Raw genomic sequence first — 26,623 nt, forward strand, 5'->3', positions numbered from 1 at the left:
TATACTATATATTAATTGTTTCATAAAGCTCACAAATTTAATTTAATGATAACTAACCTTTTTCAATTATTAAAAAAAACTAAATCAACAACAGTCATAGTATTTTGTTTTATCTATTCCAATCTATTAAGATTCTGCTTCAATATTGTAGTTTCCTAATTCATCTTTTTTTATTCCATTTTTGCCCTTACGAGAAAATTATCGCCATTACTGAAGCCCATATTTCGAAACAAAAATGTTTTGATAAACTTAACAAAATAAGATTGAGAGTAGAATTCCGTTTAAAATATTGTAAAGTTTAGTTTTTTTCACCTAACGTTTAATTTATTTTGAAGCCTTCTGATGCATATTTCTTGCATTAATAACACACATTACGAAAAATTCCTAATTAACAGACTTTTTTTCTGAGTCAGGCTAATGAGATGCAAATTATGCCTTAATGAAAAAAAAATCGGCGCTTTTGTTTTTAGAAAACTTTCTTTTCCACCACGTTTCCTCGAAATTACGGAAAAGAAAAAATGGTGATGGAAATTTTTCCCCAGTCAAAAAACACTTTTACTTAACTGGATCATGTTTTTTAAGAATTAGAAGGGGAAAAAAACGTTTTGGATCAAAACAGAAACTGTTGAAAACTCGATGAAGCGTATTGTATGTTTTTAATCTTTAAAGTTTATTGTACAAATGAAATTTGAAGAAATATTTTGCGGCAAAAAAAATTTGGTAAAAAGAAGGAAAGTCTATAGACGATATAGAGTTTAGGCATTTTCAAGCAGAGACTTTGCGGTGAAATGTAACATGGTGAAAAGTCAGTGATTTTAAGTTTTGCGTTTTAACCGTGGTAGCGAAAGTCAAATTCTTCAATTTATATCTATTGATTATAAACAAATTGCACCAATGTTAGCTCATGAAACTTAGAAATTAAAAAAAAAAAATGAATGAAGTATTTAAATTGTTCTAAAAAAATTTAAATAGTCTCGTATTTTTAAACTCTAATATAATTGAGACTAACCCATTATTAACCTTTTTTTTTTTAAACTAGCATGTTATTAACGCATGCTCAGCTTTAATTATCAATGAGTCCGTACAAAAGAAACCTTCTATGTTGCGAAAGCTAAAGCAATTTTAATCATTGCTGCTATGTTGTATTAACTGTTCCTTGTTTTAGAATTTAGGAACATGGCTGCTTACTGTTTTTTTTTTTTTTTTTTTTTTTTTTTTTGCTGAGACCTAGTGCCAATTTGCGCATGCGTCAGGTCTGCTCTGTATTTTTCACAATAAGGAGGGAAACCCGGAAGTAAAAGGTGTAAAATAACGAGTTCAGCTGTTCTTCCAAAGTAGCGTCGAAAAAGACAGAGAAAGCAAGCACGAGCGGAAACGGAAATGGCCCATCCTTAACCTATCGCCCCTTTTTTAAATGGAATCTGTCCTGAGAGGTAGTTTTTGCTATCAAAAACGGACAGTACTTAAGAGAAGCAACATGCGTGTCTTATTGTATAGAAATTGTAGTTTAAATCAAGAAGCCTTAGTTTTAAATATCTGACCGAATAAAAAGAGGTTGAAAATTGATTGTAAGATGATTTTTCTTTTTGTTATGCAATAGATATCGTCTTTTTTTTTTTTGGAAATATATTGTGCAAACACGTAAAAAAAGATCTGTAACTGTTATCAAAAAAAAAAAAAAACATTAAGCATAAAAATATAATAATAATAAAAATAATAATAATTTAATAGATTGGAAAAATATGAAGTAAAGGATATTTTAAATGTTCCTTAACAAAGTTGAAATAAATCCTCAGAGACAGCAACAATAATTAAACACGAAATATTATACTATTGTTCTTAATTTCATTCTGAAAAATATGTTATGATGAATGCCCAAAACCATTTTTTGTCGCAAAAAACATGCTGCATGTAATACCACGAATACTGTTGAAAAGCCTTAATATTATACTTCAATTTACAATTAAAAATCAGCTATGCTTTGGTTCTGAAGTTAGTAGTGTCGTCGTTGCATTGCACTGAAGTTGTGATTTTTCTTCAGGGCACTTCATGAGCTTGATCTGTGTTTGGTCTGAAAATGATCAAATCATGAAAAATCCTGTTGCTTAAATTTTTTGTTGAATAAATCAAACGGTATTTAGAAAATACTTTAATAAAAATAAAAATAAAATATTGATGCGATCTAAATAATAATTCCAAAAATATTGTGTAACGCTTTTTAAGCATAAACAAGTTAATTAGTGACTAACATTCTAAAATATACTTTTTTGAAAAATCAAGATGAAATGTGCAGTAACAATGAATTAACCACGAAAAATAATGAATGGTATGTTGCTCAAATGTGTCAGCACATATTTCCCTACCCGAACATAGAAATGTGTTGTACAAATTATCACAATATCAAAACCAAACCAACTATGAACATTATCTGCTATGACGTTATAGCTTGACACATAATTTCCATATAACTCTTATCATCAGTACCTTGGAGGAAGTCCCATTACATTAGTTGAACTTGCCTCTGGTTGTATTATGTAGTTAGATTGCATCAAAACGTTTATTTTAAATGCCGGATAAATTATGTAGAAACACACATTTCGTTTGGACAATGAGTTTTGGGAGACTTTCTACATCAATTTAATAGTTGAGTAAGTTTGAGTCGATTTGGTAATTGATTAAACGAGTCAGATTTTATTAGTTTTGGTCTTAAGTTTGGTATATGTTTCTGAAATTGCAACGCTTTTTTAGATCTTAATATATTTTTTGTACTATTTATGTTACGCTTAAAGCCCTACTCAATTTCTAGCCCGTAGCATTTGCTGATGACGATAGCTCTTTTGTGAAAGAGGAAAATGGAGGCACTGATATAAATGTATGTTTGTGTGTACCATTTTCATTTTCTAGTTTTACAGCATTTTCTAATAAACTCGTTGCTGTGTGTTGGCAAGATATTTATGCATCACCTATTTCATTTTTTGATACATCGAAGTATATCTGGTGTCCTTAGTTTTTTTTTTTATCAATTGCATCTTAAAAGGTTGATTTTGACATTTTGGTTAAAAGGTACATTCGCTAGAGGCTAGTTGTGACATGTCATTACCTGCCCGCAGTATTTTTTGCAGACTACTACAACTTAGTAATCTCAAAAGATTAACTCTCTGTGAGTAGAAATGCTTAATTTATATACTATAGCAGCTGCTGGGTCCATTAAAGATCTTATTCACGATAATGTACATTTGCTTTTGAGAATATTCTGCTTTTTCAGAAGTTGCTACAAGATCAAGAAGATTTTACATAAAAATCGCAAATCAATAACTTCTAACTGACACACCAGAGAGAAATACATTACCATTGGGACAAAAACAGGAAAATGTAATTAGAAAAATTTCAACTAAGGAAGGAAAGATCACCAAGTAAAGAAAGAAAGTGAGCAAGAAAGGTAACAAAACAAGAAGGTAAAAACAAAGGATGTAAACCAGATAAGAAACCAGGATACGGCTTTAAAGAGTGGTCTAAAAGGAATATCCTCAATGTGATGTATCTTATGTAAGCCTGAAGTGTGAAAGTAACGAGTCAGATTATGCAGATGATGGTTTTTAGTTTTGTTTGATTTTCTTTTTCAGTTAAAAGTTAGACATATTTATTGTTTCATTCATTAAAAAAGATCATGCCTTTTGTTAAAGAAATAACCTTACTTAAGTTATCTTCATGTTAAGAAGTTGCTTATTTATGTTTTTATGAGAAATAATGCTAAAAAAATATTTAGTGTTTATTTCATTTAATTTTGTTACGAAATTTTTATTTCAATGACGCATGATACTGCTTCACAAACTGTAGACACTGGCTTAATACAAAATATTTAAATACTGTGCTTTTTCAATCTAAATTGAGCAAAGAAATCACCGGTTCTAAAAAAATTGTCTTAGATTAAGTTCGTTTTTTATTGTTACAATTTTCTCCCGGTAGTGTAACAACTAACCCCGGAGAGAGATTAAGAGTTTCACAACTACGTTCCAACAATTCATTCGTTCATGTCTTTTCTCATAGGCTGATACCTATCACAGGCTGTTAATATTATTTTTAAATAAATTACCTAAATAATTAATTCAGTATATTTACTTAAATGAAACACCTATAAAAAATATATCAAATTGTTTAAAAAGTGCCGCAACCAGCCCAAGTCTCCTCTACTTATACATTTTGCAAAGAATAAATTTTGAATGTACTAAAATAATCATGCAAGGAAGGTAAGTAGTATTTTTTTACTTCAAAGTAGTATTAACTACATTTCAAAGATATTGTAAATATAAAAGTAGACAATTTATGACTAATAAGCTTCTGGTTGGTTTCATTAATTCATATTTTAAGATGCTTCTAGAACATATTTTTAACTCCAAACTGAATTATCTTGGCTGTTATACTCTATAAAGTTCAACTTTAAAAATATTGATGATGTTAAAAATTAAAGCTGTTTTCACTGTAAAAACAGTTTTTTTAAACTGATAACACTATATATTTTACTGAGCTTAGATTTTAAATGTTCTTAAATAAAAAAGAAGAGTTGGTATGCTGTACTTCAACGAAATATATCTTAGGGACTTAAGCAGCTTAGGGACTTAATTATGACACAATATTCTTAACATTTCTTTATTTTTCTGCTTTGAACCTGGTTAAATAAATTGTGCTTCAAATTAACATATTTAGATACTTAAAGAAACTTGCAAAGGAAAATAATATGCTTAATCCTTTTTTGTTATACTGCACAAATTATAGCTTTTGAACCGCTGAAAATCGAGAATTATTAACGATTGATTGTGCTCAAGAAACCAAATTTAATGAAGGAGGATTTCGCAACAACACTCATCAATTAAATATCTCTGCTTTAATTAAGCGTCCAATATACATATACTTAGAATAGAATTGCAGTAATTTATTTGGAAGAATCTTGTAAGAAGATGAGGGGTCTGATTCTGACGTAATCTTCCGGTAGAAGTCTTTCTCATTCCACTCTGAGTGAGCGCAGATATTTTCATCAGAAGTCTCACATTCGCATTAGTATCGATTTTAAGGTAAACCTAGCATAATAATTTCGTTTTCTGTTGTCATCTGAAGTGAACGAGGCATTCTTTCTGGAGAAGTTAAGGCCTCTAGAACTTTCCCAACGTGGGCCTTCTTTTTAGTTCTTTGAATGCGTATTCACGCAGCATTAAACAGAAAAGACATTTTTGAGGCAGCTCTCTGAAGCGTTATTGATAAGAAAGAATTACATATTGATGTTGGTGACCTCCAGGGCATTAGTCGCATATTTGATGCAGAAATGAACGCTCCGAGGCGCATTTTATTCTTTTCACAGAACGAAATGCAGCGTTCGACTACAAAACCCAAACTAATTTTGCCCAAAATGGAAAGCGTCGATAAAAGTATGCATATTCCCTAGCTCAAGGAGTGAAACTCTGCAAATACTTTTCATAGGTAAAGAAAAACGTTTCCTATCTTCTGCGACAGACTGATTTTCAATCACTAATCAGCAGTGGGCAATTTTGGAGTTATTAGTTAAGTGCTAGTCATTTCATGGAAATAATCTAGTGATTATTAGGCTAATGGTTTTGCTTTATTTATTAATGTATGTATCATTTAGGCTGGAGTTTTATGTAAGAATAATAACAAACGTTAGGGATCTTAGTACCTGCTTTGTTTTTTGTTTTTACAACAAAAGGAAAATCTTGTTAAAATAAATGAATACTGACACTATGGAGAAAAATGCTCAGTATTCCTTCAGTATTCATTTCAAAGCGCTCAAACTATGTTCTTCTAACTATTTCCCCCTACATTGTTGTTCCTCTATATTACCCCACTATGTTTGGGTTAGGATTTTTTAAAAATGAGGGTAATATTTTATTTTTGAGGACAAGGAAACAACAACGAATACATAAAATTGATATGTGTTAAAAGATCTATCTTCAAGCCCGTTGACATTTTCCCTAGAGTTTGAACAAGTAATGCAGCGAGGAATATACCAGTATTTTCTCATCGAAAATTATTAATACTACCAAATTTTTAACATTTTATTGTTGATATTTTAATATTGTATCTTTTTTCAATGGAAGCAAAATTGCAAAATGTCATGGATATAATGAATATGAAGTGACATAATGAGTTGAAGTCATTTTTCAATATGGTGCATTATATGCTGATCTACATAAAGCAAAAATCATAGTTGTAGCTTAGAACTTATATTTAAAAAAAATCATTCTCAATAACAAAAAAAAATGAATAAAAACTGATAATTATGACGCATGTATATTAGTGCACGCACATTGTACATATGAAAACAAGCCAGACATATTTATAAATCATTAAAGAAAATATAAAGAAAAAATTCTAATTCAGCACATGAGGGCAAACAGCTTAATGCTCCAAAATTTTGCATTAATGCTTTGCCTGCGACTTTTTAAAATTATTTTTGACTAATTTAAAATTAAAATGTTGCGAGATTTCATGGCATAAAAAGTTTTCGTTTCTTGCCTATTTTCTTGAGCTACGCTTTTGTTCTTAGTTATTTGGCTGCACTTAGGTGTCGCTAATCATTTCTAATTTTAAGCGTTTCAAGTGTAATCTTAAGTATACATCAAAAAAAGTATTTCATGGAGTCAAATGAAATTTATCACTCGTACCCAAAGCATCGGCCATGTCCAGAAATATTTCCGAACATAATAAATGCAAGAGGATTGGATGGACCGAACTTCTTTTAAATCATTCTAACATCTCCTGCTTAGATATTTTTTAATATCAGTAGCGTGTCTCAGGATTTTACTGATTTAAACATTAAATAGGTCTAATTTTGTGTTTCTCTAAAGAATATAAGTTTTAATTTCGTAAATTTTTACTTTAACAATGTGGTGCATCTATTCGAAGTAAAATCCCCTAAAATCCAATCTAGCGAAGACGTTAAAATCTTTTATTTAAACTAAATTCGTAATTCAAAAGTACTAACACAGAAATAAATGGTTCTGGGAACTTAAATAATAATTCCCTACCAAAAACGCTATTTTATTTTTGTTCTTTAACGTAGTAAATACTCAACTTTATTTATATCTATTGACAATCAGCAAGTAGCTTCTCCCCAAATATTGATTAGGAGGGCTAATGTCTAACATTTTTTCTATCTTTTGTATCATAAAATCCACAAAACTTAAATAAAGTAAATTTTTTGAGTGGATACAAAAAGAGTTGCAATTGAATTCATCGCTAAAGGATTTAACACTGTGAGCTATTTTTCAATTCAGGAAAATTTTATTCGTTAACTATACACGTAAAAATTTTGTTATAAATATATACTTGCTATTTTTTAATAAGAATAGTTTTTAGTAGTTTAAAAATGTATAAATGAAAACTGTATGCGGTGTATTCTTCACAAAAAAAAGAAACCTTGGAACGCTACGCTTAAAATAGCTCCAATCTAACAGAAAAATTGAGAAGTTCTCTATTGTACAAATTTCTTCAAGGTGTACTTTGTTGTATTTTGTTAAGTGCTTGAAATGCGTTCGGTAAAAATCGTTCTAGTGACCTTGGTCTCACACAAACTACTGACCGTTAAAAAAATATTTCATTCTAAACAGAATAAACGAAAACATTTTTTAAGTATTTTAGTTTTTGTCTACTTTTTAGATTTTCCCTCCAAAAATATCTAAACTATCAATATATTTTTAACCATTTAAAATGCATAGCTCCTTTGCTATTAGTTTCAAGAAATGACGTTTATCTAACTACATTGTTTAACATTTCAATTATATACTTTATTTATTGGTTATTTTTATCATTTCATCTCATTAAATGCAATGATTAGATGCAGTTTACATCCCCATTTAAATGCTTTTATCCAATTTGTAAAAATGAGGTTTTCCCGGGTTAAGTGGACATTGTGCGACATCTCCCTCGTTCTATTAATGATGTTTAAGTAATGTAATTAAATGATTAAATGTGATAAATCAACTTACTTAACGGTATTATTTTCGCTTAAACTTCCTTATTCTAATGAATTTTCAGCACTTGTAGCAAGTTATCTAGTAAGGCGTAATGCTCAATAATGCACTTATCTATTTCTGCGTTTGTGTACTTTTAAACAAAAGCATTTTTTTTTTCAGGTTTGCCTTATTAGCCAATTCTTTCGATATAGCCCATACTTTTTGAAATATAATACGAGCCCATTTCATTACAATATTTCAATATTTTTGATTCAACGCTGATCTTACCAGTTGTGATCTCTTCCACCTTTAAAAACGTGTTTGAAGGTAAACATTGCGTTCTCCTATTAAACCACTGATAGGGCCATGCTTAGAAATGAATACTATGTTTTTAATTACTTGAACAGCAGACAAAAAAAGGCATATGTTTGCAACGAATAGCATGAGTAAATTTCAAACATTTCAACGTAGACATTTTAACCCGTAAGAAATCTTTAGTTTAAAAAAGCAACAAATGATATGACTTTCAATTTTTTCTAACGTAATTGAAAAGGTATATCCGTGTTTCAACTGCTACAAATCTATGCAAATGCAAAAATTTAGTTTCCTTATCTCCACTCTGAATTTCACAAGCTTTATATTCGAGCTGAAATGAAAATGTTATTTTTGGTTTTTATGATGTAACCACTTTCATATTTGACCCCATTTCCAATGATTAACGCATGAAAGATATAGATTTGTAGCGCAAAGAAAGTAATCGGATTTTTAGGTGCAATAAATACAGCGTTTGGTCCCTCGAGATTGTTAAAAATTGTAGTTCGTAAAAGACTGGGGGTTGAGGAGACTCTGAAGCTATTATTTTTAAGCTTAGCCGTTAGGCTCGACATTTGTTACCTTTGGGAACTCAACGTTGTGAAAATAGAGATAATTACAAGTTGCAATGAAATTGTTGCTAAGATACCATGTTCCAGAGCGTAACTAGTTTGATTCTGTTAAGCTAAAAGTGCCATTAATGGTAGAAAATTGCTTATCTACGAGACGTCGATTTGTTAAAAAATACTTTTTAATAAACACACATTACATTTTAAAGTTAAACATCTATATTTAGATTTTTTTATTAAGAAAAGTATTTGTAAGGATTAAACTATATTAAAATAAATGCAACGAGTAACTCGTTTGGCACAGTGTGATATTAAGGTCAAAATATCTCACAAACACGCAAGTATTTAGTAAATGATCAAAATTGAAATTTACCAAGATAAAATGTGACAAAATCTGAACATAAATGCAATAATTGGATATATTTTTTAAATGTTATAAATTGTAAACGATACAAGTGCACATTTTAAAACTCATCAGCAATAGGCTTTGTTATTCGTAAGTAACAAAAATGTTTTTTTTTTTTTTTTTTACATTACAGGGCTGAAATTTCAGTTTCAACACTATACAGTCCCCTTTCAAAACTAGAACCAAGAGTTCTGAATTTTAGTCTCAAAACAAATGTTTATATTATCATTCTTTGATTATTCGTGTAGAAAATACGAAACATTTAAAACCAGTAAAACTTATATTTAAGAACAGATACTACTACAAAGTGTAGTTCAGCTCCATACAGCTTTGACTCGACTTTTGAGGCCCCTGTCATATAAGTTGCGATTTTGCTGTTGATTACAAAAATGGAAAAGCTGATTTTAGAGCAACGTTAAGGCCACATACGCACGAGATGGTTAGTTGAATCAATATTTTAAAAACGTTGCATGTCAACTAGTTGATTGGCGTTTTCCGTTGTGTTCATACGAGGTGACTTAGTTGAATCAAGTTTTCTCGAATGAAAATTACAAGTTATCTCTCACAGCACTGGACTAAGCCAAAACTATTCAAGCTGCTGCTCCACAAAACTGTTAAAACTGAACCGAGTTGATTCAATTAAATTGTTGTGTGTAGAATAAACGTTTAGCAATGTCCATTTATTTGATTCACCTTATTGGCATGAAAATGGGAAAGGCACTTGTGCCTGGCGTATCTGACGAGTTTACTGTCGTGTGAAGGCTACCGGGTGATTCCTTCACATTTCTACATGGTCGCACATCCTAATAACCACTCGTTCGAAAGTTGATTCATATAACTTCCTTGTGTGAAGGAGGTCTAAAATATGATGTTTTGTATTAAACTTGAGGAATCCGCTAGTGAAACCTTCAAAAAGTTGATCGAGTCGTATGAGGATCACTCATTTGATAACACAAATCATTTTTGGAAGGTCAAAAACACGTTGAAGAGGAATCGCGTTCTACTATTTCAAGATATTACTTACGTTCAGTAATTTCACTATCTAACTTATCAGGTGTCAAACTGGGAGTTCGTTCGTAGGAAAAATACACACAAATTGCTCTGAAGCTCTTTCTTTCTTTTTTTTTTTCAGCACCGGCAATGGCACCATTGTTTTCTGTTTTTGTTTCCCTGTTCTTACGGGAGTGTCATTTCGCCAGACTGCTGTTAGTTCAAACATAGTAACTTTGTTCTTATTAAAGAAAAGTTACTGGCGATTAAGAGTAAGTTCTGACTTACTCCCATTGGTTTTGAACGCAACTTAAACAGAGCACTGCACTAAGTTTTCTAACTGCATATTTCAAATTTAAAAAATTATAATTAGTAAGTATCTTTTTATAACAGACCAAGCATGTAAAAAGGCATCATACTTGACAAATTGTGTAATAATTTCAGATAAATACGGTGAAATCAGTAGTTGAACGTTTTGACAAAATGTATTAAAAACGTTGAAAAAGCAGGAAAATCGACAAAACTTTTGAGCATTTAAGACAACGGAAAGAATCATGCCACACCTTCAAATTTTTTATGGGAATTTAGTACCTCTTATGACACCTTTTCCGCGTTACCTTACATCGAAAATAGAAAATGTTTTTATTTACTAATTTTACTAAAAATGTTTTAAAAAAAACAGCATTTGGTCGAAACTTCAACTCAATTCATGCAAATCAAAAAATTATCAAAAAAAAAAAAAAAAATCATTTGTTTGTTTTCGCTCCACCAATGACCACACTACCTATCATCAAAAAAACAAAATGTTCCTTTTTATTTGGTCCTCTTTTTGTCCATCACGATATTTTTGACATCAAAGGGCATTGTTGTTCCCTAATTCAAACGAATGTGACCGATTTATTAAATGCCCTACTGGTTGAAGACTTTGAGATCACAAGAATGGCAACAGTTGCTCCTCTGATGTATAATAACTGCTAAAAAGAGCAAGTTTTGAAGGGAGAAAATCGCTGTTTAAAAACTTCGGTAGAGGAAAAAAATGAACCTCAAAAGTTTTCTATCACAAATCGCTCATGCAGATCAGTATTAAGACATTTTTTATGCATGCTTTTTCAAAATTCTAATTTAACTTTCGCTGTTCAAAGAGTTCTGTATAATAAGGAACATATTGAGCTAAGCTTCGGTTCTCACTAAGAAACTAATTGCGCGGATCCTTTATACGAGGTGAACATTTTTGAAATGCGTAAAAGAGCATTTGATTAAGCTACTAAATAGTTTCATTTTTTTAAAATGGCATAATATTTTACCGAACAAAAATCACGAGGAATCTCTAAAAAAGAGAAATGGTTGTTTTCTAATGCCATAAATCCCTTTAATTATATTGACTGGAAAATGTTTATTTAAAGACGATTCGAAAACAGTTTAATCAAGTAAGAAAAAACATTTCAACTAGAACTTAGAAATAATGGAAAATGACAAAACCGTTCAAAAAAAAAAAAAAAAACTCGAAGCTACGGTTGTTGGCCATGTCTGAGGGAACTACTGAGTTAGTTAAAAGTAATTTCAGTCTCGGAATAAGAAAGCCTACAAGTAAAAAAAAAAAAAAAGCTATAAGACAGACTTCATTTTTAAAATCAGAATAAGAAAGTAAACTTTACAAAGATGAAAATCTGATTATATGCGAATTAAAATTGTGAGAGGAAAAATTCCTCGATAAAAGTTAGAATTAAAGCCAAAGAAAGGCAAAATTAAATAAATTATCACTGGAAGAAGCTCTGTTGAAATGTCTTAGACCGGTTTTCTGTTGGACGTAATGAAATTACAAAATCTTTTTTTTTCTTTAAAAAAATCAGAAGCATCAATACAGGCAAAAAAATTGGCGACAGTTCGTTCTGCAGTTTAGTTTAAAAATGATTTTTTTCCTATAAAGATGCAATGTTTTCAGATATGTTTTCAGATGCAATGTTTTCAGCAGTACGTTGAATATATATTTATGTACATATTATACATGCTTATTAATTTTATACAATCAATAACATATCTGATTTGACTAATATAAACTTCTCTTTAAGAATGAAATAAGGCTCAAATATAAAACGTCTTTGTATATAACGCTTCCAAAGCTGTAAAAGTAAAACTAATAATGAAATTTATAGAGCCATTTTATTACATTAGTAACCATAAATTGCATTTTTTGAAATTAAAATAAAAGAAAGTAATATATTTTCCTTACAAATTGTTAAACATTTATTTCCATATAGCATTCCTTTTCTACTATCAAGCTAACTCTGAAGTTCATTATTGTACCAACAAACAAATAAATACACTTTAGAAAGTGATTTTATTTGATTCCGAAAAAAAGATCTCGGTTAGTTTATTAGTCGAGTCCTTTTGTTGATAGAATTAAATAAAATCTACTTTCTTTAATTCATAAAGAGAAGCAATCACATGAAGATCTATTCATTGAGAGTGGAATTTGAATAAGGAGCGTATACCAAAGTATCATTCAAACTTCATTCAAAGCCTAGTAACTTTTAAAAGCAACGAAATCTTATGGCCAATTCTTTTTTCCTTCTAAATTGCTGTTCAAAAGATTACTTCCACTTATGGTAGGAACTAATTTGTTTGAAAATTAATTGGCTCTCTTCTGTATTTTGTAAAGCATGTTTTTTATTAGTACCGCAAACTTTGTTGAAAGTTTCAGTATTAAAAATGGGACTCAGATCTGTACCATTAATTATTATGTTGATTTATCTGATTAGACCATTATTTTAAGCATTCTCTCACTCCTCTTTGTTCCCGGTTTCAAATTTATTTCTTAGATATAAACATTGAATTGGCTTACCCCTTGTATGTTTCGCGAGATTTACAAATACGTAAAAAACAAATTAAACCTCACATTTAAAGCTATACATTTGAATTCGTGTTGAACACAAATTTAGCATCAACTATACAAATTGCAGTTGATTACACATTTTACGCCCAGTATAGCTCCTAACATGGGTGTCACAAAATGGGTTTTAATTTGTGGTGCCTCCCTCCTCCCCTCCAACACCTCACTCAAAAAATTTCTTTTAGTGCTGTATGTTAACTTGAACTTAACACCAGTTTCAGAAATTACTCATTTTTACGTATGACATGTAACTTAAGTTTAATTAGCTAATGTACATTAAAAGACAAATATACGTTATGAAAGCTTTTTGTGATGATCTGACTGTTAAAAATGAAATATATAACGTTTGAAAGATTGAATGCAGTTTTAAGTATGTTGGGGAGCATTTTTAGAATGGATGCATTTATATTTTCTTGAATTCCATCTTGATGTCACCTCTTAACAATTTGGCAACCAGGGCGAACCATTACCATACCCTCTCCTGTAAAGACACGACTGTTTACACCATATAAACATTTTAATCAATGCTAACTCAATATATTACTTCCGTAATTTTAGAAAAGTTTATAAGTAGCGGTGCAAAAATGAAATCGCAATCAAAAAAGCAATTAGTTTTACTTGAGCAAAAAATATGTAGTTTACAAAACGTTAGACATTAAAAGCAATATATTTAAAAAATTTACTTTTTCAGGGCGTCAAGAATTTGTGTGGAAATCGACCAATTATGTTACCTAAATTGACACGCATTTTCATTTTAATATTCATTTAAATGGCATTTATTTATAGAAAAAAAAATAGAAGTTATCAATACAATTAATTTGTATCTAAAATTGTAATAGTAAAATATCTTATGTGCATTGCTTATATTTATTTTTGAAAGTTAGTATTCGGTTAAGATTTGAAACTACAACCTATCACAAATAATTTAGCTGTGTATTGAAACATGTTTGGTAACACATAATGCTTGCTGCAATTCACCACATTTTATTTATTAATACAATGTTATGATCATTAGTAAAATGTATATCCCTTTTGTTTTCATCTACACATTTGGTCGGTGAAAGTGTAACAGAACATTGTAACAGAAATTATGTATTTCCCTGCTTGAAGTACCACCATTTTCGTTACTGACAATACTATTGCTCAACCCCATCCTCTTGTTTGTTTCTCTTACACTGAAAAAAAGAAAACCAATAGATACAAAATACGTTAAGTAATATTTTGTTTGTTCCTATTTTTTTCACCTTATTTCTGAAGAACAAACATATGTTTTTTTTTTCGGATTTTTTTTATTAAAACCCTTTTTATTCGATTGTCATATTTTCCCAGATGAGTTCAAATATTTTTTTTGGCACCGGAACATATGATTCTTCCGACTGGTTCTTCAGTTCCCTACTCTCTTTATTTCTAATATCGTTGATTATTACGTTTTTAAAGTATCAACAATGGGTGTCTGTGTGGGTGTTTTACATGAGTGATTCTCAAAATAGGGGATAATTTTTGTCCCGAAACATATAAAGTATTTTGGTTTAATTTCTAGAATTGTTTAAAATTTTGATACGATTAATTTTTTAATAGTCATATTGAACGATATCACGTTGTTAAGGTGCGTGCTAAATAGTAGTCCTTTATTCCATTCTTAAAAACTGCTCTTGCTCAGAGGATCAAATTTTGATCAATGCGCTTATAGGTAATATTTTCTCCGCCATGTGATGACATTCTTCTAGATCAGGCTCAAAATGTGCCATATTCCCCCCTTGGAGGCAACAGAACAAATAAAGGGGGCCACATTAAAAAAAAATGAAAATTCTGAATTCGCGAGTTTTGCGATGGGGGTTACGGTTGAAATATTTCAACTTGGTGAACGCTTGACCCAAATCTATTGCATGTGTATACACTGGTGTGCAAAAATTAAGGACGAGACGGTTTTTTCAATGTAACTTTGTACAAAAGCTTTCCAAATCAACACATTTAATACCGTAAGATCCCCAATACGTAAAGACATGTGTAATGTAAGCAATACTTACTAAAAGAGAAATCAGAGGGAAAAAAAGAAGCTTTATTGAAAAAGTAGCATGGAGCGCAATGCGACTAAAGGCCGAAACATCCCTGTGATGGGTGTCCAGCAAGAAACATCCGGTCTTTAGTAGGAGATATGATCTCCCCCGACTGCTAGGCAGGTTTCACAGCGTCTGCCCATGCTGAGAATGAGGGTGTCAATGAGTTGTTGAGGCATTGCTGCCCATTCGTCTAACAGACCACCATCGTGCAGTCTTCTGGTCACGGTAAAACGCGATATCGGTCGTCCAGTCGCCTGTGTCGTGTGTCTAGCGATTTCTCCCGCTGTCTCTCGCCTATTTCTTCTGGCCTGTAAAACAATATACCGGTCATCTGCGGGTGTGGTTCCTCGTGGACGACCACTACTGAACCCCCGGATAGCTGTTCCTGTAGTTTGAAATTGTCTCCAAAGTCGCTCACAGCATCGTGAAACGATGCTGTGAGCAATTCCGAACTCTGCAGCCACACTTGTCCCACTGCGGCCTTCCTCCAACTTCCCAATGATTCGACCTCGGGTAAAAGCATTAAGATGTCGTCTAACAGATTGATTATTCGCCATTTCTCGCAGAGGCAGCAACTCGGTGTGATTTTAACTGCTATACGGACCATTGTAAAGTTTTAGAGGCGAGGTGGGTCAACAGTCCAACAATATTTCGGTTGAGATGGTCTATAGTTGGGACAATCCTAACCTGACTGTGAAGGCTACGCAGATCCTAATCACAACATTACGACCCTGCCAAGTTTGGTCCGTTCCAACTATAGTGTAGCGGTTATCAACATGGGGCGAAGTAGAATCGTCGGATACTTCATGACGAAGGCGGAACAAAATTCCTTTTCCTGGAAAACAAGCAATATTCTAATCGCCTTTCCTTCTTCCAACATTTTAAGTTCAAGGACCATTGTAAAGTTTTAGAGGTGAGGTGGGTCAACAGTCCAACAATATTTCGGTTGAGATGAACTATAGATGGGACAATCCTAACCTGACTGTGAAGGCTACGCAGATCCTAATCACAGCATTAAGACCCTGCCAGGTTTGGTCCGTTCCAACTATAGTGTAGCGGTTGTCAACATGGGGTGTAGTAGAATTTGAAAGCAGGCGTGAATGTTTAAAAACGCAAAACAATAAAGGAAAGCATTATGCTCACATTTGTGATAACCTGAAATTATTTTTGACACTATCATCTGTTTTAGAGATTTTTAGAACAGTTTTATTACACACTAAGGGGCTCCACCCCATGTTCGCTTCGATCACCAACTTCCCGTTTGACACTAGCGGTGGTTCGATGACGCCTGCGGCGGGTGAAATTTGATATTTTAATAATTCTCGGTGTGTCAGGACATCCTCAGGACTAGATTTCCAGCCAGTTTGGGGAGCTGACACAGGAAAAAACCGCCTTCCCATGAATGTTCTGTATCCAACACTACTAGTATTGACCTGGTAGACATTTCCAGTCCGGAGGAGACAGGGTTGCAGCACACACAGACAAACGCGCATAGGTTTAATATTATACTAGCCTCATGAATCTAGATTTTCAGTATGAGCATACATTAAGTAGAAATATAGAGCAAGGTATTGAAAGTCACCTCAGGTGTTACAATCTAATACTTAAAAACTTTCCCAGGACAAACAGTGGCAGCCCTCCCACTAATATTATGAAAGTGACTATAAATGCCAATCTCACCGGATCCTAGATTACCTCAAATTAATTTGTTTAGTTTTTTTATTCTTTAATTGCTGCTGTTAAAGTAATATTCACAAAATTAAATTATGTACTGTAATATTAAACACAAACTTATCCTCATTTTCGTTTAATAAACAGCGTTAGTTTCTAATTCCGATTATGGTAGTGTACGGGATGGGGGAGGGTGCGTGAATTCACATCAGTGTTCAGTGGTGGGTGCATAGCCTGAAAGATTGGGAACCACTGGTCTAATCAGTGGTGCCCCTGCTGCTCGCCGTTCACCCACGAAATTTTCTTACTTAAGCGATTAATCGTGCGGTTTTTGAGTTTTTTGGGCTTAGTTTTCTCTAAAAAATGCAAAAAAGAAAATATATTATCAACTAAAGGCCGGTCATTTGGTTTTTAAGCTTTCCGCCAACGGACCAAATCCATTCACGGGACGAATGTGACCCGCAAGCAGTAGGTTAGATACCACTATTGTTTGCTATGCTAGTGTGTGTTGTTTCAATCTTTAAAAACAACGAAAATAATTTGGCATATGTCACTTCCTCCCAGATAAAAATTTCAAAGCTGGTTGATAATGTACTTCGATAACTAATAAATAAAGTCAGCTGTCAGTTATTCGAGGGAAAACTCGTCAGCTGGTGCATTCTAGTAGGCGATATATGATCCCGCTTAACTCTTGTGTCATAACTGAATCGATTATTTCAGAAAGGGCATAAGACTTACGGAAACCCTTTGGACTTACGCCCTTTCTGAAATAATCGGTTCAACTTTCAATGTACCAGCTGACCATTTTTCTACTGGGGTACAGCCAGCTGACTTGTGTATTTATTCATAGTTACATATAAGCTGTCATCAGGCAAATTCTTAGCTGAGAGGAATTCATCGTTTTTTTTTTACATGTTCGACCTACCTGCTGACTTATAACCCACCGCGTTACGTCAGCTGACTTTTATTTTCCTTCGAGACATTGTCTTAACTATAATTTCACAAAGTTTCATCCGGGAGGAAATGACTGACTTTTTTTTTTACATGATTAGGAGGCTCCCGCCACCCATCCCATCCACGGACACGCAGCTGAATTTCAGGAGGCATTTTGATACCATTCCCTGATGCCTCTCACCAATTATCGTTCGAAAGGAAATGATTGACCAAATTTGTACCTGGCTTCCAGACTATTATAAGACTTAACATTGGGGAAGGAAAATTAATATGATAAAAATGAGTGCTTTAGTTCGTTGTTCTTGTTCCTGATAAAAAGAGTTTACAATATGTCAAATATATTTGCTTATTTGCGGGCTTACTCCGAATAATTTATTTTTAATTTTATATAACATTATTTTTAAATTTGTACGCATTTTCTGTTACTTTTTTAGCCAACTTTGCTTAAAAGCTTCTTGAAAAAGGATGCAATGAAAAAAAATAATAATAAAGCTTATTATTATATAAAAAAATCACTAAAAAACAAGAACTAGTTCAGAATTAACAAGTAATAAAAATATCTAGTTAAATAAGCGCTTAAAAACAAAAGGACTGAAAGTAGTAGGCTTATGTGGGAGTAGGAAGTTTTTGTCTGTATGTCCTTCCCTTCAGATAATGGCGCTTCACTCCCGTTCTACTTTTTTTTTTAACTATTTCTCATTGAGTTTTGAGCTATTTATAGAGACAACATGAACTCTGCAAGAAAATGTAAACGGCAAATTATTCAGCAAACCTTTTAACTTAAGATTTTCTTAGCAACTTTTCTTTAGATAAAAATAGCTCTTACGGGAGAAACTAAAAGCCTTTTTATATATAAACTAAAAATTAGATTAATAAAATGTTTGAGCCAACAAATAGAAAAAATAGTTGAGAGATTGTGAATACTTTCAATTTATTTCTTCTATGTGTAAAAAATTAAAATAATAATATTTAAGCATTTAACATTGATATAGGTCCTTTGTTGATAAATTAAAGAATTGTGAAAATTTAAAGGGCATTATTTTCTTCGCAAAAAAAAAAAAAAAAAAAAAAAAAAAAAACGAGTTCTATATTATTTTATGTTTGATGCTGTAAACTTTTGCAAAGATGTAATTATTTAATTTAGTTTTATTTTTTCTGTATTTGATATAACTTTGTTAAAAGTTAAAAAATAGTACCTCAGTAATCTAAAAATTGAAATTATTTCTTGCCATTGTACATAATTTTAAATAGTTTGATAGTTTTTCTAGTTTTAAAGCTGTCGTTAACTTGATCTTTTAAATACAGGTCTAAAATATTTTCATACGTTTGTATGTTTACATATTGACAATATGTAATGATTTTAAAGTGTTTGCTATTTACATATGGGCGATATTGAAATTGTTGAAATCCTGCAGTTGTATTTATAGTTTTAGGAGAATGAATTTGACTTCATTTTCATGGCAACGAATGCTTTTTATTTTGCTTAAAAGAGAGAAACTTTGCTGGAGATAGTAATCACAGATTAATTAACCATTAAAAATGTCTTTAAAAAATTAGAACGAGCAAGTGTTACAAAATCAATGATAATGTATGGTAAAGTAAGCTGATATATTTCTGACTAAATTTCTTGTTCAAATAATTTTTAAATGTTTCAACAGTCAGATTTTTTTATTGCATTATTGAATGTTTTACAAACCACTAATGTAGTATACTTAATTTCTTGTACTGTTGTGTTCATTTTCTCATTCAGTCATTAGAATGATTATTCCTTAATATAATCTATTTTATTCTCCAGGCTTATTTCTTAATGCCAGTCAGAAAATACCTGATAGGTATATATATATATATATATATATATATATATATATATATATATATATATATATATATATATATATATATTAAAATAAATCCACTTTATAGGCCACGAAAATTTTGGTTCACAAAAGAAGGACACAAGTCAAAAAAAAAGTAGAGAAACCTTGCTCTACAAAGTGTACTTTCTTTGGTCCCGTCCTAAAACAGTATACGTAATATCATCGCCTGCGACAATATGTGGTAACCCTAAGGCGCTTCATGGTGAAAGGTTTGGAGTTGGAGATTAAAAGTACTCACTCTTGTTTTTCGTTACATCATAACAGTTCAAATATATTTATCAAATTATTAGTTCTTATGTTTGGTTTTGTATGAAAATAGTCAGCAGCAATTGATGTATTTCACCAACTTTTGAAAATGAATGTTTAAAATAGGAAACAGATCATATTTGAAAAGACCAAGTACTGTAGTCATTTTTCTAAAACATTGAATAGTAATTAAAATAACTACAAAATGAAACCAATAAATGATTCTTGGGTTTTTATATTGAATATGAGTTTTTAGTGTTATTGTTTTGTAAATATGAATTACAAATTAAAAAAAAATGAATTCCGTGAAGCTTTTAAGATCATAACTACCCCATTTTTGCATTTTACTTGACTTGCGTCAACTGACCGTTAGAACATGCGGTATGTTCATTTATTTATAAACTAATACCTACAATTTTTTTGACAACACCAAAATGTTTCGGAACTTATTTTGCATTTTGTACTTCGAAACTATTTTTTGATGATAATGTTTCTAAAATACATTAGTTACATTTTTTTTTCTGAACGATTTCAAAAATGTTATTTTTAATAAAATAGATTCCTAGTATCTTCCCAAACTGACTAATGCCTCACCATAGGGAGCCATTCAATGGAAAACGGTCATTTTGCCCCCACGTGACGCCTCAAATATTTCATGAAACATAATACAGTGGCCTCTGCTTACATGAATCGAATTTGTTCTAAGCAGTTTTGATTTCATAAAGCGGCTAATTTAATGAAGCTGGATTTTGTTCTGTTTTTGACGATTTGATTCATTAAAGCGGTTGATTCAATAAACCACTGATTCAGTTACCCGCATTCACTGTACTTTAAAATGTTAATGAGCACATTTTTCTGCTTAACAAATTACAAACTTATATGTGTTTTCTTAAGTAAACATTTCGTCATTATCCTTTAATAATATTACCTTCTAGTGAAATGTATGAACAGCCACGTGCGGGACAAAGGGCTGACTTTTTCATTTAATTGCCCTAGGACGATGTATTTGAGATCGCACAAGTATACAAACATTTGTCAGTTAACTGTTATTCTTTCAAAGATATACAAAGATTACAAATAGAAAGAACATACTTGTCTTCTATGAGAAACATATTTTGACTGGAATCTACGCAAGTCCCTTTTATGGAGAATGTGCTTCCTTCAATCCGAATGGCAGACTGCCAGCCTTTCTGGAACCAAAGTCCGGTTAATTTGCTGGGAAAATGGCATACCGGCGCTGCAAACAAAAGACACATCAGCTATAACGGTCTCCATAATTGGCACATAAAATTTATCAACATAAGTAGACAAAAGATTGTATTTTATCATTTTCTCCTAAATGAACGTTTACACGCAATAAAGTTTTAGTTCATTTCTATATTGGACCTCTGGACCACCGTTTAAAACAGATATTAATTTGGATAAAAGATTTTAGTAATTTTCCCTCAATATGTTTGAACAGACAGTAATTGTAACTAGAACATCATCATGTTTGCTTTTATGGATAAGTCTTTAACTGATTCGAATTTTGTTAATGTTTGAAATTCGTTGTTTAATCAAAAACCAAATAACGTATCCAATCAACGTGGAGAAAATATTGCAAATACATTTTTTAAGTTAATTTTTTGCTGATAATACTGACAGTTATTTAAAAAATGATTACGTAAGTTTATTTGATTTGAAAATAAAACAATTGACAGAGCTAAATTAATAAACTTTGCAGCAATAATACACGAATTAAAATGTAAGTACAGACGGAACACATCTAGTAAATAGAATGTCAATATATCAGCATTATATATTTTTCTTGCTTAAAGTAAATATACAAAAAATATTTGCATATTAAAGTATACTACAGTCGTTTATCATTAATTTAAAAAAAATGCTGATGTTATTGCAAAGTAATGATAGTGCAAAGAAAGTTTCAGCACATGTTAGTGCGCAATAAATGACTTCATAAAAATATGTTTACGAGTGTAGTAAACTGTTTTCGAACTAGTTTTTTTTTTTTTTTTTTTTTTTTTTTTTACATCCAAGTACCCAACAATACAAGTATTAAATAATAAAGAAGATAAATATGCAACAGATACGCCAGAAGGTTTAAATTTACAAGAAAAATCTCCCATACTTACAAAAGTAAAATTGCAGTTTTAAACCTCTGTCCACCCATTATTGTCAGGTCACGTTTCTCTAACTACCGAGAAAATGACTTTACGGTCAGGCATATTGCTTCGCACTTTTAAATGTTCAGCTCATACACATGCAATATCACGTCCCAAAGTAAGCGTAATATTACTTTTACATGAAGTTGAAGAAATTGATGTTACGTCGACAAACCTTAGATATTTGAAGCGAGTTGTACGATTGTTTAAGAAATTACTTTGATGAAAAATAATTCCACATTTTGCGGAACTAGTTTAGTGTAAATCAGACAACTACATGAAAGTATGGTTTTTTTTATAGGATTCAAGAAATTTTTTTAGTTTTTTATAGCACTGAGAAGAAAAATATTTGAATGAGATTAATTAGTATCAATTATGGTAATAAAAGATGCATCTATTTATTACCATTATTTTTCACCAGTTTTATTGGACAGATATTATACTTTTACCTTAGCTCAATAAGCATTCTATAGTAACATAATAAGTTGGACAATGTTTTTTTCTTACTTCTACCTGTTTTTGTAAAGAAAAGCTAGACTTATGAATCATAATATTTGTAGACAACATTTTTTATTATTGGTCATTCATTTTTTATTATAAAAGAATACAAAAAAGGCTTACTTAGCCCCAATTTCGTATATCACACTAAGCTATAAAGAAAATACACAAGCAAATAAAAGTAAAATGCAAAAGGTTTGTTATTATGAAATTTCGTGGTTCATATTTCCATTGGGTTAGTTTGAGTAAACAAAAAATTTAATAGAAAATTAAAGCGTCTCGAAACCCTCAGATTTAAATTTTTAATATTATTTGAAGTGCAGACAGAAAGCTAAATGGAAATCCTATAAACTGACTTTCTATCTTTTTAATTTGACTTCAAATAAGAATAAGTAAATTTTAAATTACACTTCCGGGAAAATACATAATCAATTGCTTTGCCTAGAAAGACCACATAATATTCCCACAATTTCAAAAGAAACAAACAATTTAATTCATTTTCAAAAAATCAAGCTTCGATAATAAAGTGATGACACGAAATTTCATTTTGATAGGAGGGTTTTGATGGGATTATTAAAATATGCTTATTAGACTTGAAACTTTCAATAATAAAATCCTATCAAAAATGAAACGGTCATAGAACGACACCACGAAATAAATACTTTTGCAATATCATCGGTAGCAACAGTGGGGATGTTCTTAAATTACCGACATAAATTACGTTTACCTTAAGTCTTTACTTGAGTTTTTCGCCACTTTTACCGGTCTCCAGCGAGCAATTTCCGCTTCTTTGCCGAATGATGACTGCTACGAGTTTAGACGTAAATTAATTCTCAAATTTCTTCTCGTATGATATCACAAGTTCTTTGTCTAGCAGATACTCCGCGATAAATTTCTGAAGCTAAATTAAAGTGGGGATAGTCAGAACAAAAAGCTTTCGTGCCACTTTGGCTTCGTGGAAAATTATAAAGACAAGGAGGAATGGCAGTAAAACTAAATGCTTAAGAAAAGAAAGTAACTTGGGTACATGGTTTTTTTCCCCCTTCTGTTATGTGCTTTTTTCTTCTTCTTCCCTAGATATGTTTGTTTTTTTTCTAAATGAAAAGTTTTTGTTTGTTTTAAAAGTACTAGTATATTTTATTTATTATATTACAGGCCGAAAATAATTAATTTTACAAAAGTAAATGGACTAGTATTCTCATTTTTTATAACATGTTAGTTTTTTACTGATTACAATAAAATAAATCAATGTGCTTCAAAAAATGTCGTACACGTAGAAATGAATTATTTCATATTCAGAAAAACGGTTTGCATGTTTATTGTTCTTACATACATTTAAAAAACTGTTTTAAGCTATTTTATTCAAGTATGAATAACATTATGCCGCTAAAAGTAGGATTTTTCTGTACACCATTTGAAAATGTTTTATGTCGTGCAGTTGAGTTGCGAAAAATATGTGAGTAAAAGTGCTAATGTGTTTCATGAATACAGAGACAGCCTTTCTCATATGCTGAAGAACTTGCAGTACTTCAGAGTGCGAGAAATAGCTTTTTTCTCTCCCTTTCTATTAATTTAAAGCGATGAAATGCAGCTTGCAGTGATGTCTGTGCTCTATTAAGGTGGCAACGAGTGAGAATGTACCACGCTCTCAGTTATTGTTCAACAACAAACTTGTTTCATTGAAGAATACAGTCTAACCAGCTTGTTGAAGAATGGGAAAAAATAATATCCTGAATAATTTAATACACTTTCAATGTGCCAAAGCATTGCAAGTATTCATTTTGATCCTAGACAATGGAATATCTTGCTGATTAGAATACATTTTCGTGGCCTTGTGAGGCAAGGAGAAGCAAAGAGATGTAAGTGCCAAACTTAAAAATTCGAGATAACCTGTATAAATGGTAGACGAACCTCTCATCTGTATTGGGGCAAGGGATAGTACGTATAACTCGGATGGTTTCTGCTATGTAGCATGATTTAGAAAAAACTTTCAATGAAAGCCTACGTAGGATCTGAACTTCAAATGCGTTTTTCCCGAAACTTAGAAAATTTCACTCACACCCATTTGTTTCTAACTTCTACAGTTGACTTCCATTAAGCGGCATGGACTGTATAGTAGCTATAATAACTATTTTATAAAGGATTGATTATGTATTACTGCTGTACTAAATAGGTGTGACCATGCTTGTGAGCTGGATTACCCAGTTGCCAATTTAAATTCCCCTTTTAGGCACTTAAAAAGATTAGGAGTTAAATATATTTCAAGTCAATAGCATTGAAAAAAAAAACTTTTCAAAGAGACAATCATATGCATGTCTGCTGCAAAATTCTGCTCGATTTTTGTTTTTTAATTTATAGAAGCCAGAAATGTACGATTATACACTGCACTTTATTTGCCTAAATTGGTATACCATATTTTTCTCTCCACATTTAGCCATCTGTGAATACGTTTACTATATTTCTTTTCCAAACGAGCTGATGTGTGCATCATATGACTTCCTTTTACTCCTATTTAATGTCATTTTTTCATTATTGGCAGTTTTAATATGATTCAATAGTTTACTCTCTAAATATACCCAATAGTGGCCAAATTGAAACCAGATTAAAAAAAAAAAAATAAAAAATAAAATCGCAAAAATTGTTCACCAGGTTGGCGACAAAACTTGGCGATCAAAAGACTGGCGATATATCGCCAAGTGTCCGTCAAATTATAACACCACTTGAGTTTACATCGAAACTAATAATGATTTCCCCCAAAAAAACTGCAAAAGACGCCCTTTGGAGCATCCAAATGCAACTAAAAAGAAAGGTGCACAACTAGACACCACTAGGAATCTACGTACCAAATTTCAACTTTCTAGGACATTCCGTTCTTGAGTTATGCGACACACATACACACATTCGCACATACGCACATACATACGTACATACAGACGTCATGAGAAAACTCGTAATTAACTCGGGGATTGTCAAAATGGATATTTCGGGTGTCTGTATGTTCCTAGGCACTTATCCACGTGTGGTCGGGTTGAAAAAAAAACTCAACATTCATTTGGGGGTGAGCAAAATGGAAATTAAGGCCGATTTTTGGGTGAAAATTTTTTCGCGAATGCAATACTTCCTTTTTTGTAAAAGGAAGTAAAAACGAAAAAGAAAAATTACCTTTCCTGTGTATCCCTCAACGGAAGAACATACACACTATCCCGCATTCAAGAACAACTAACTGCATAAGATTCCGAAAAAAAGAACGAGATTTCTTCATTCCGACCTTGTTTTTCACCAGGGAAAACAAAGCCTTGTTTTTCTTTTTTTTCTTTTTGTGGAAGAGCAGAGAGTGAAGAACTGGATCTTCCTCATGCAATCAAAAATAACGACACTTCAGAGTACGTGTCCTAAGACGGCTAAACAGTTTTTATACTCACCAGTATGAGCCGTCCTTATCTTCGACCAGATCACGTAATGAAAGATCCAACGTCAATAAATGCAACAGATAAATGAAACGAAAGAGCGTTAAACGCAAGCAAATGCAGATTTAATCACGCTTGCTGATATTGATTTTACAATCCAAACCCCGCAGAAGTCAATATGAGCTTAAAAATATCTTATTTGAGGGTATTCTCCCTGAATGCGGTAATTTAAACCAAACAAAGAAGTTATCTTCTAAGGTCTAAATAAACACAAACAAAAGTATAGCGATCAGCTGGAGCTAGATAAGCTTTTCAACGCAATGTTCCCCATTTCTGCATACTTTGATGTTTGATTAAAACTGAAAGTTAAATATTGAAAAGAATCAAGTTTCAGTTTATTTTAGATCGATCTAGGTAAATTTAATCGTGGGGAATTTTTATTTACCGTAAGGTAGTTTAAATCTCCTAATTTAGAAAAGTCATGATTTCTGAAGCTTGGACAACGCCAGTGACGGAATTTATTGTAATACAATCAAAGCTTCTAAGAAAGCTTTATATGTTTGTAATAAAATTCATTACGTGATAGTTAATGCTTTACAATTTATGCTTAGAAACTA

At 31.6% G+C, this 26,623-nt stretch overlaps 1 protein-coding gene across 1 annotated transcript in view; it reads right to left on the bottom strand.

Annotated features, from left to right (window-relative positions):
- Positions 1–21,195, bottom strand: part of LOC129219063 (uncharacterized) — a 145,891-nt gene extending 124,696 nt beyond the window's left edge. Inside the window, exon 1 of the mRNA XM_054853382.1 lies at positions 21,032–21,195. Coding sequence (XP_054709357.1) covers positions 21,032–21,195 — 164 coding nt within the window. The remainder of the gene's footprint in view (positions 1–21,031) is intronic.
- Positions 21,196–26,623: the final 5,428 nt, after the last annotated feature.

The sequence above is a fragment of the Uloborus diversus genome, chromosome 3 (assembly GCF_026930045.1).
Source record: "Uloborus diversus isolate 005 chromosome 3, Udiv.v.3.1, whole genome shotgun sequence".
NCBI classification, from domain to species: Eukaryota; Metazoa; Arthropoda; class Arachnida; order Araneae; family Uloboridae; genus Uloborus; species Uloborus diversus.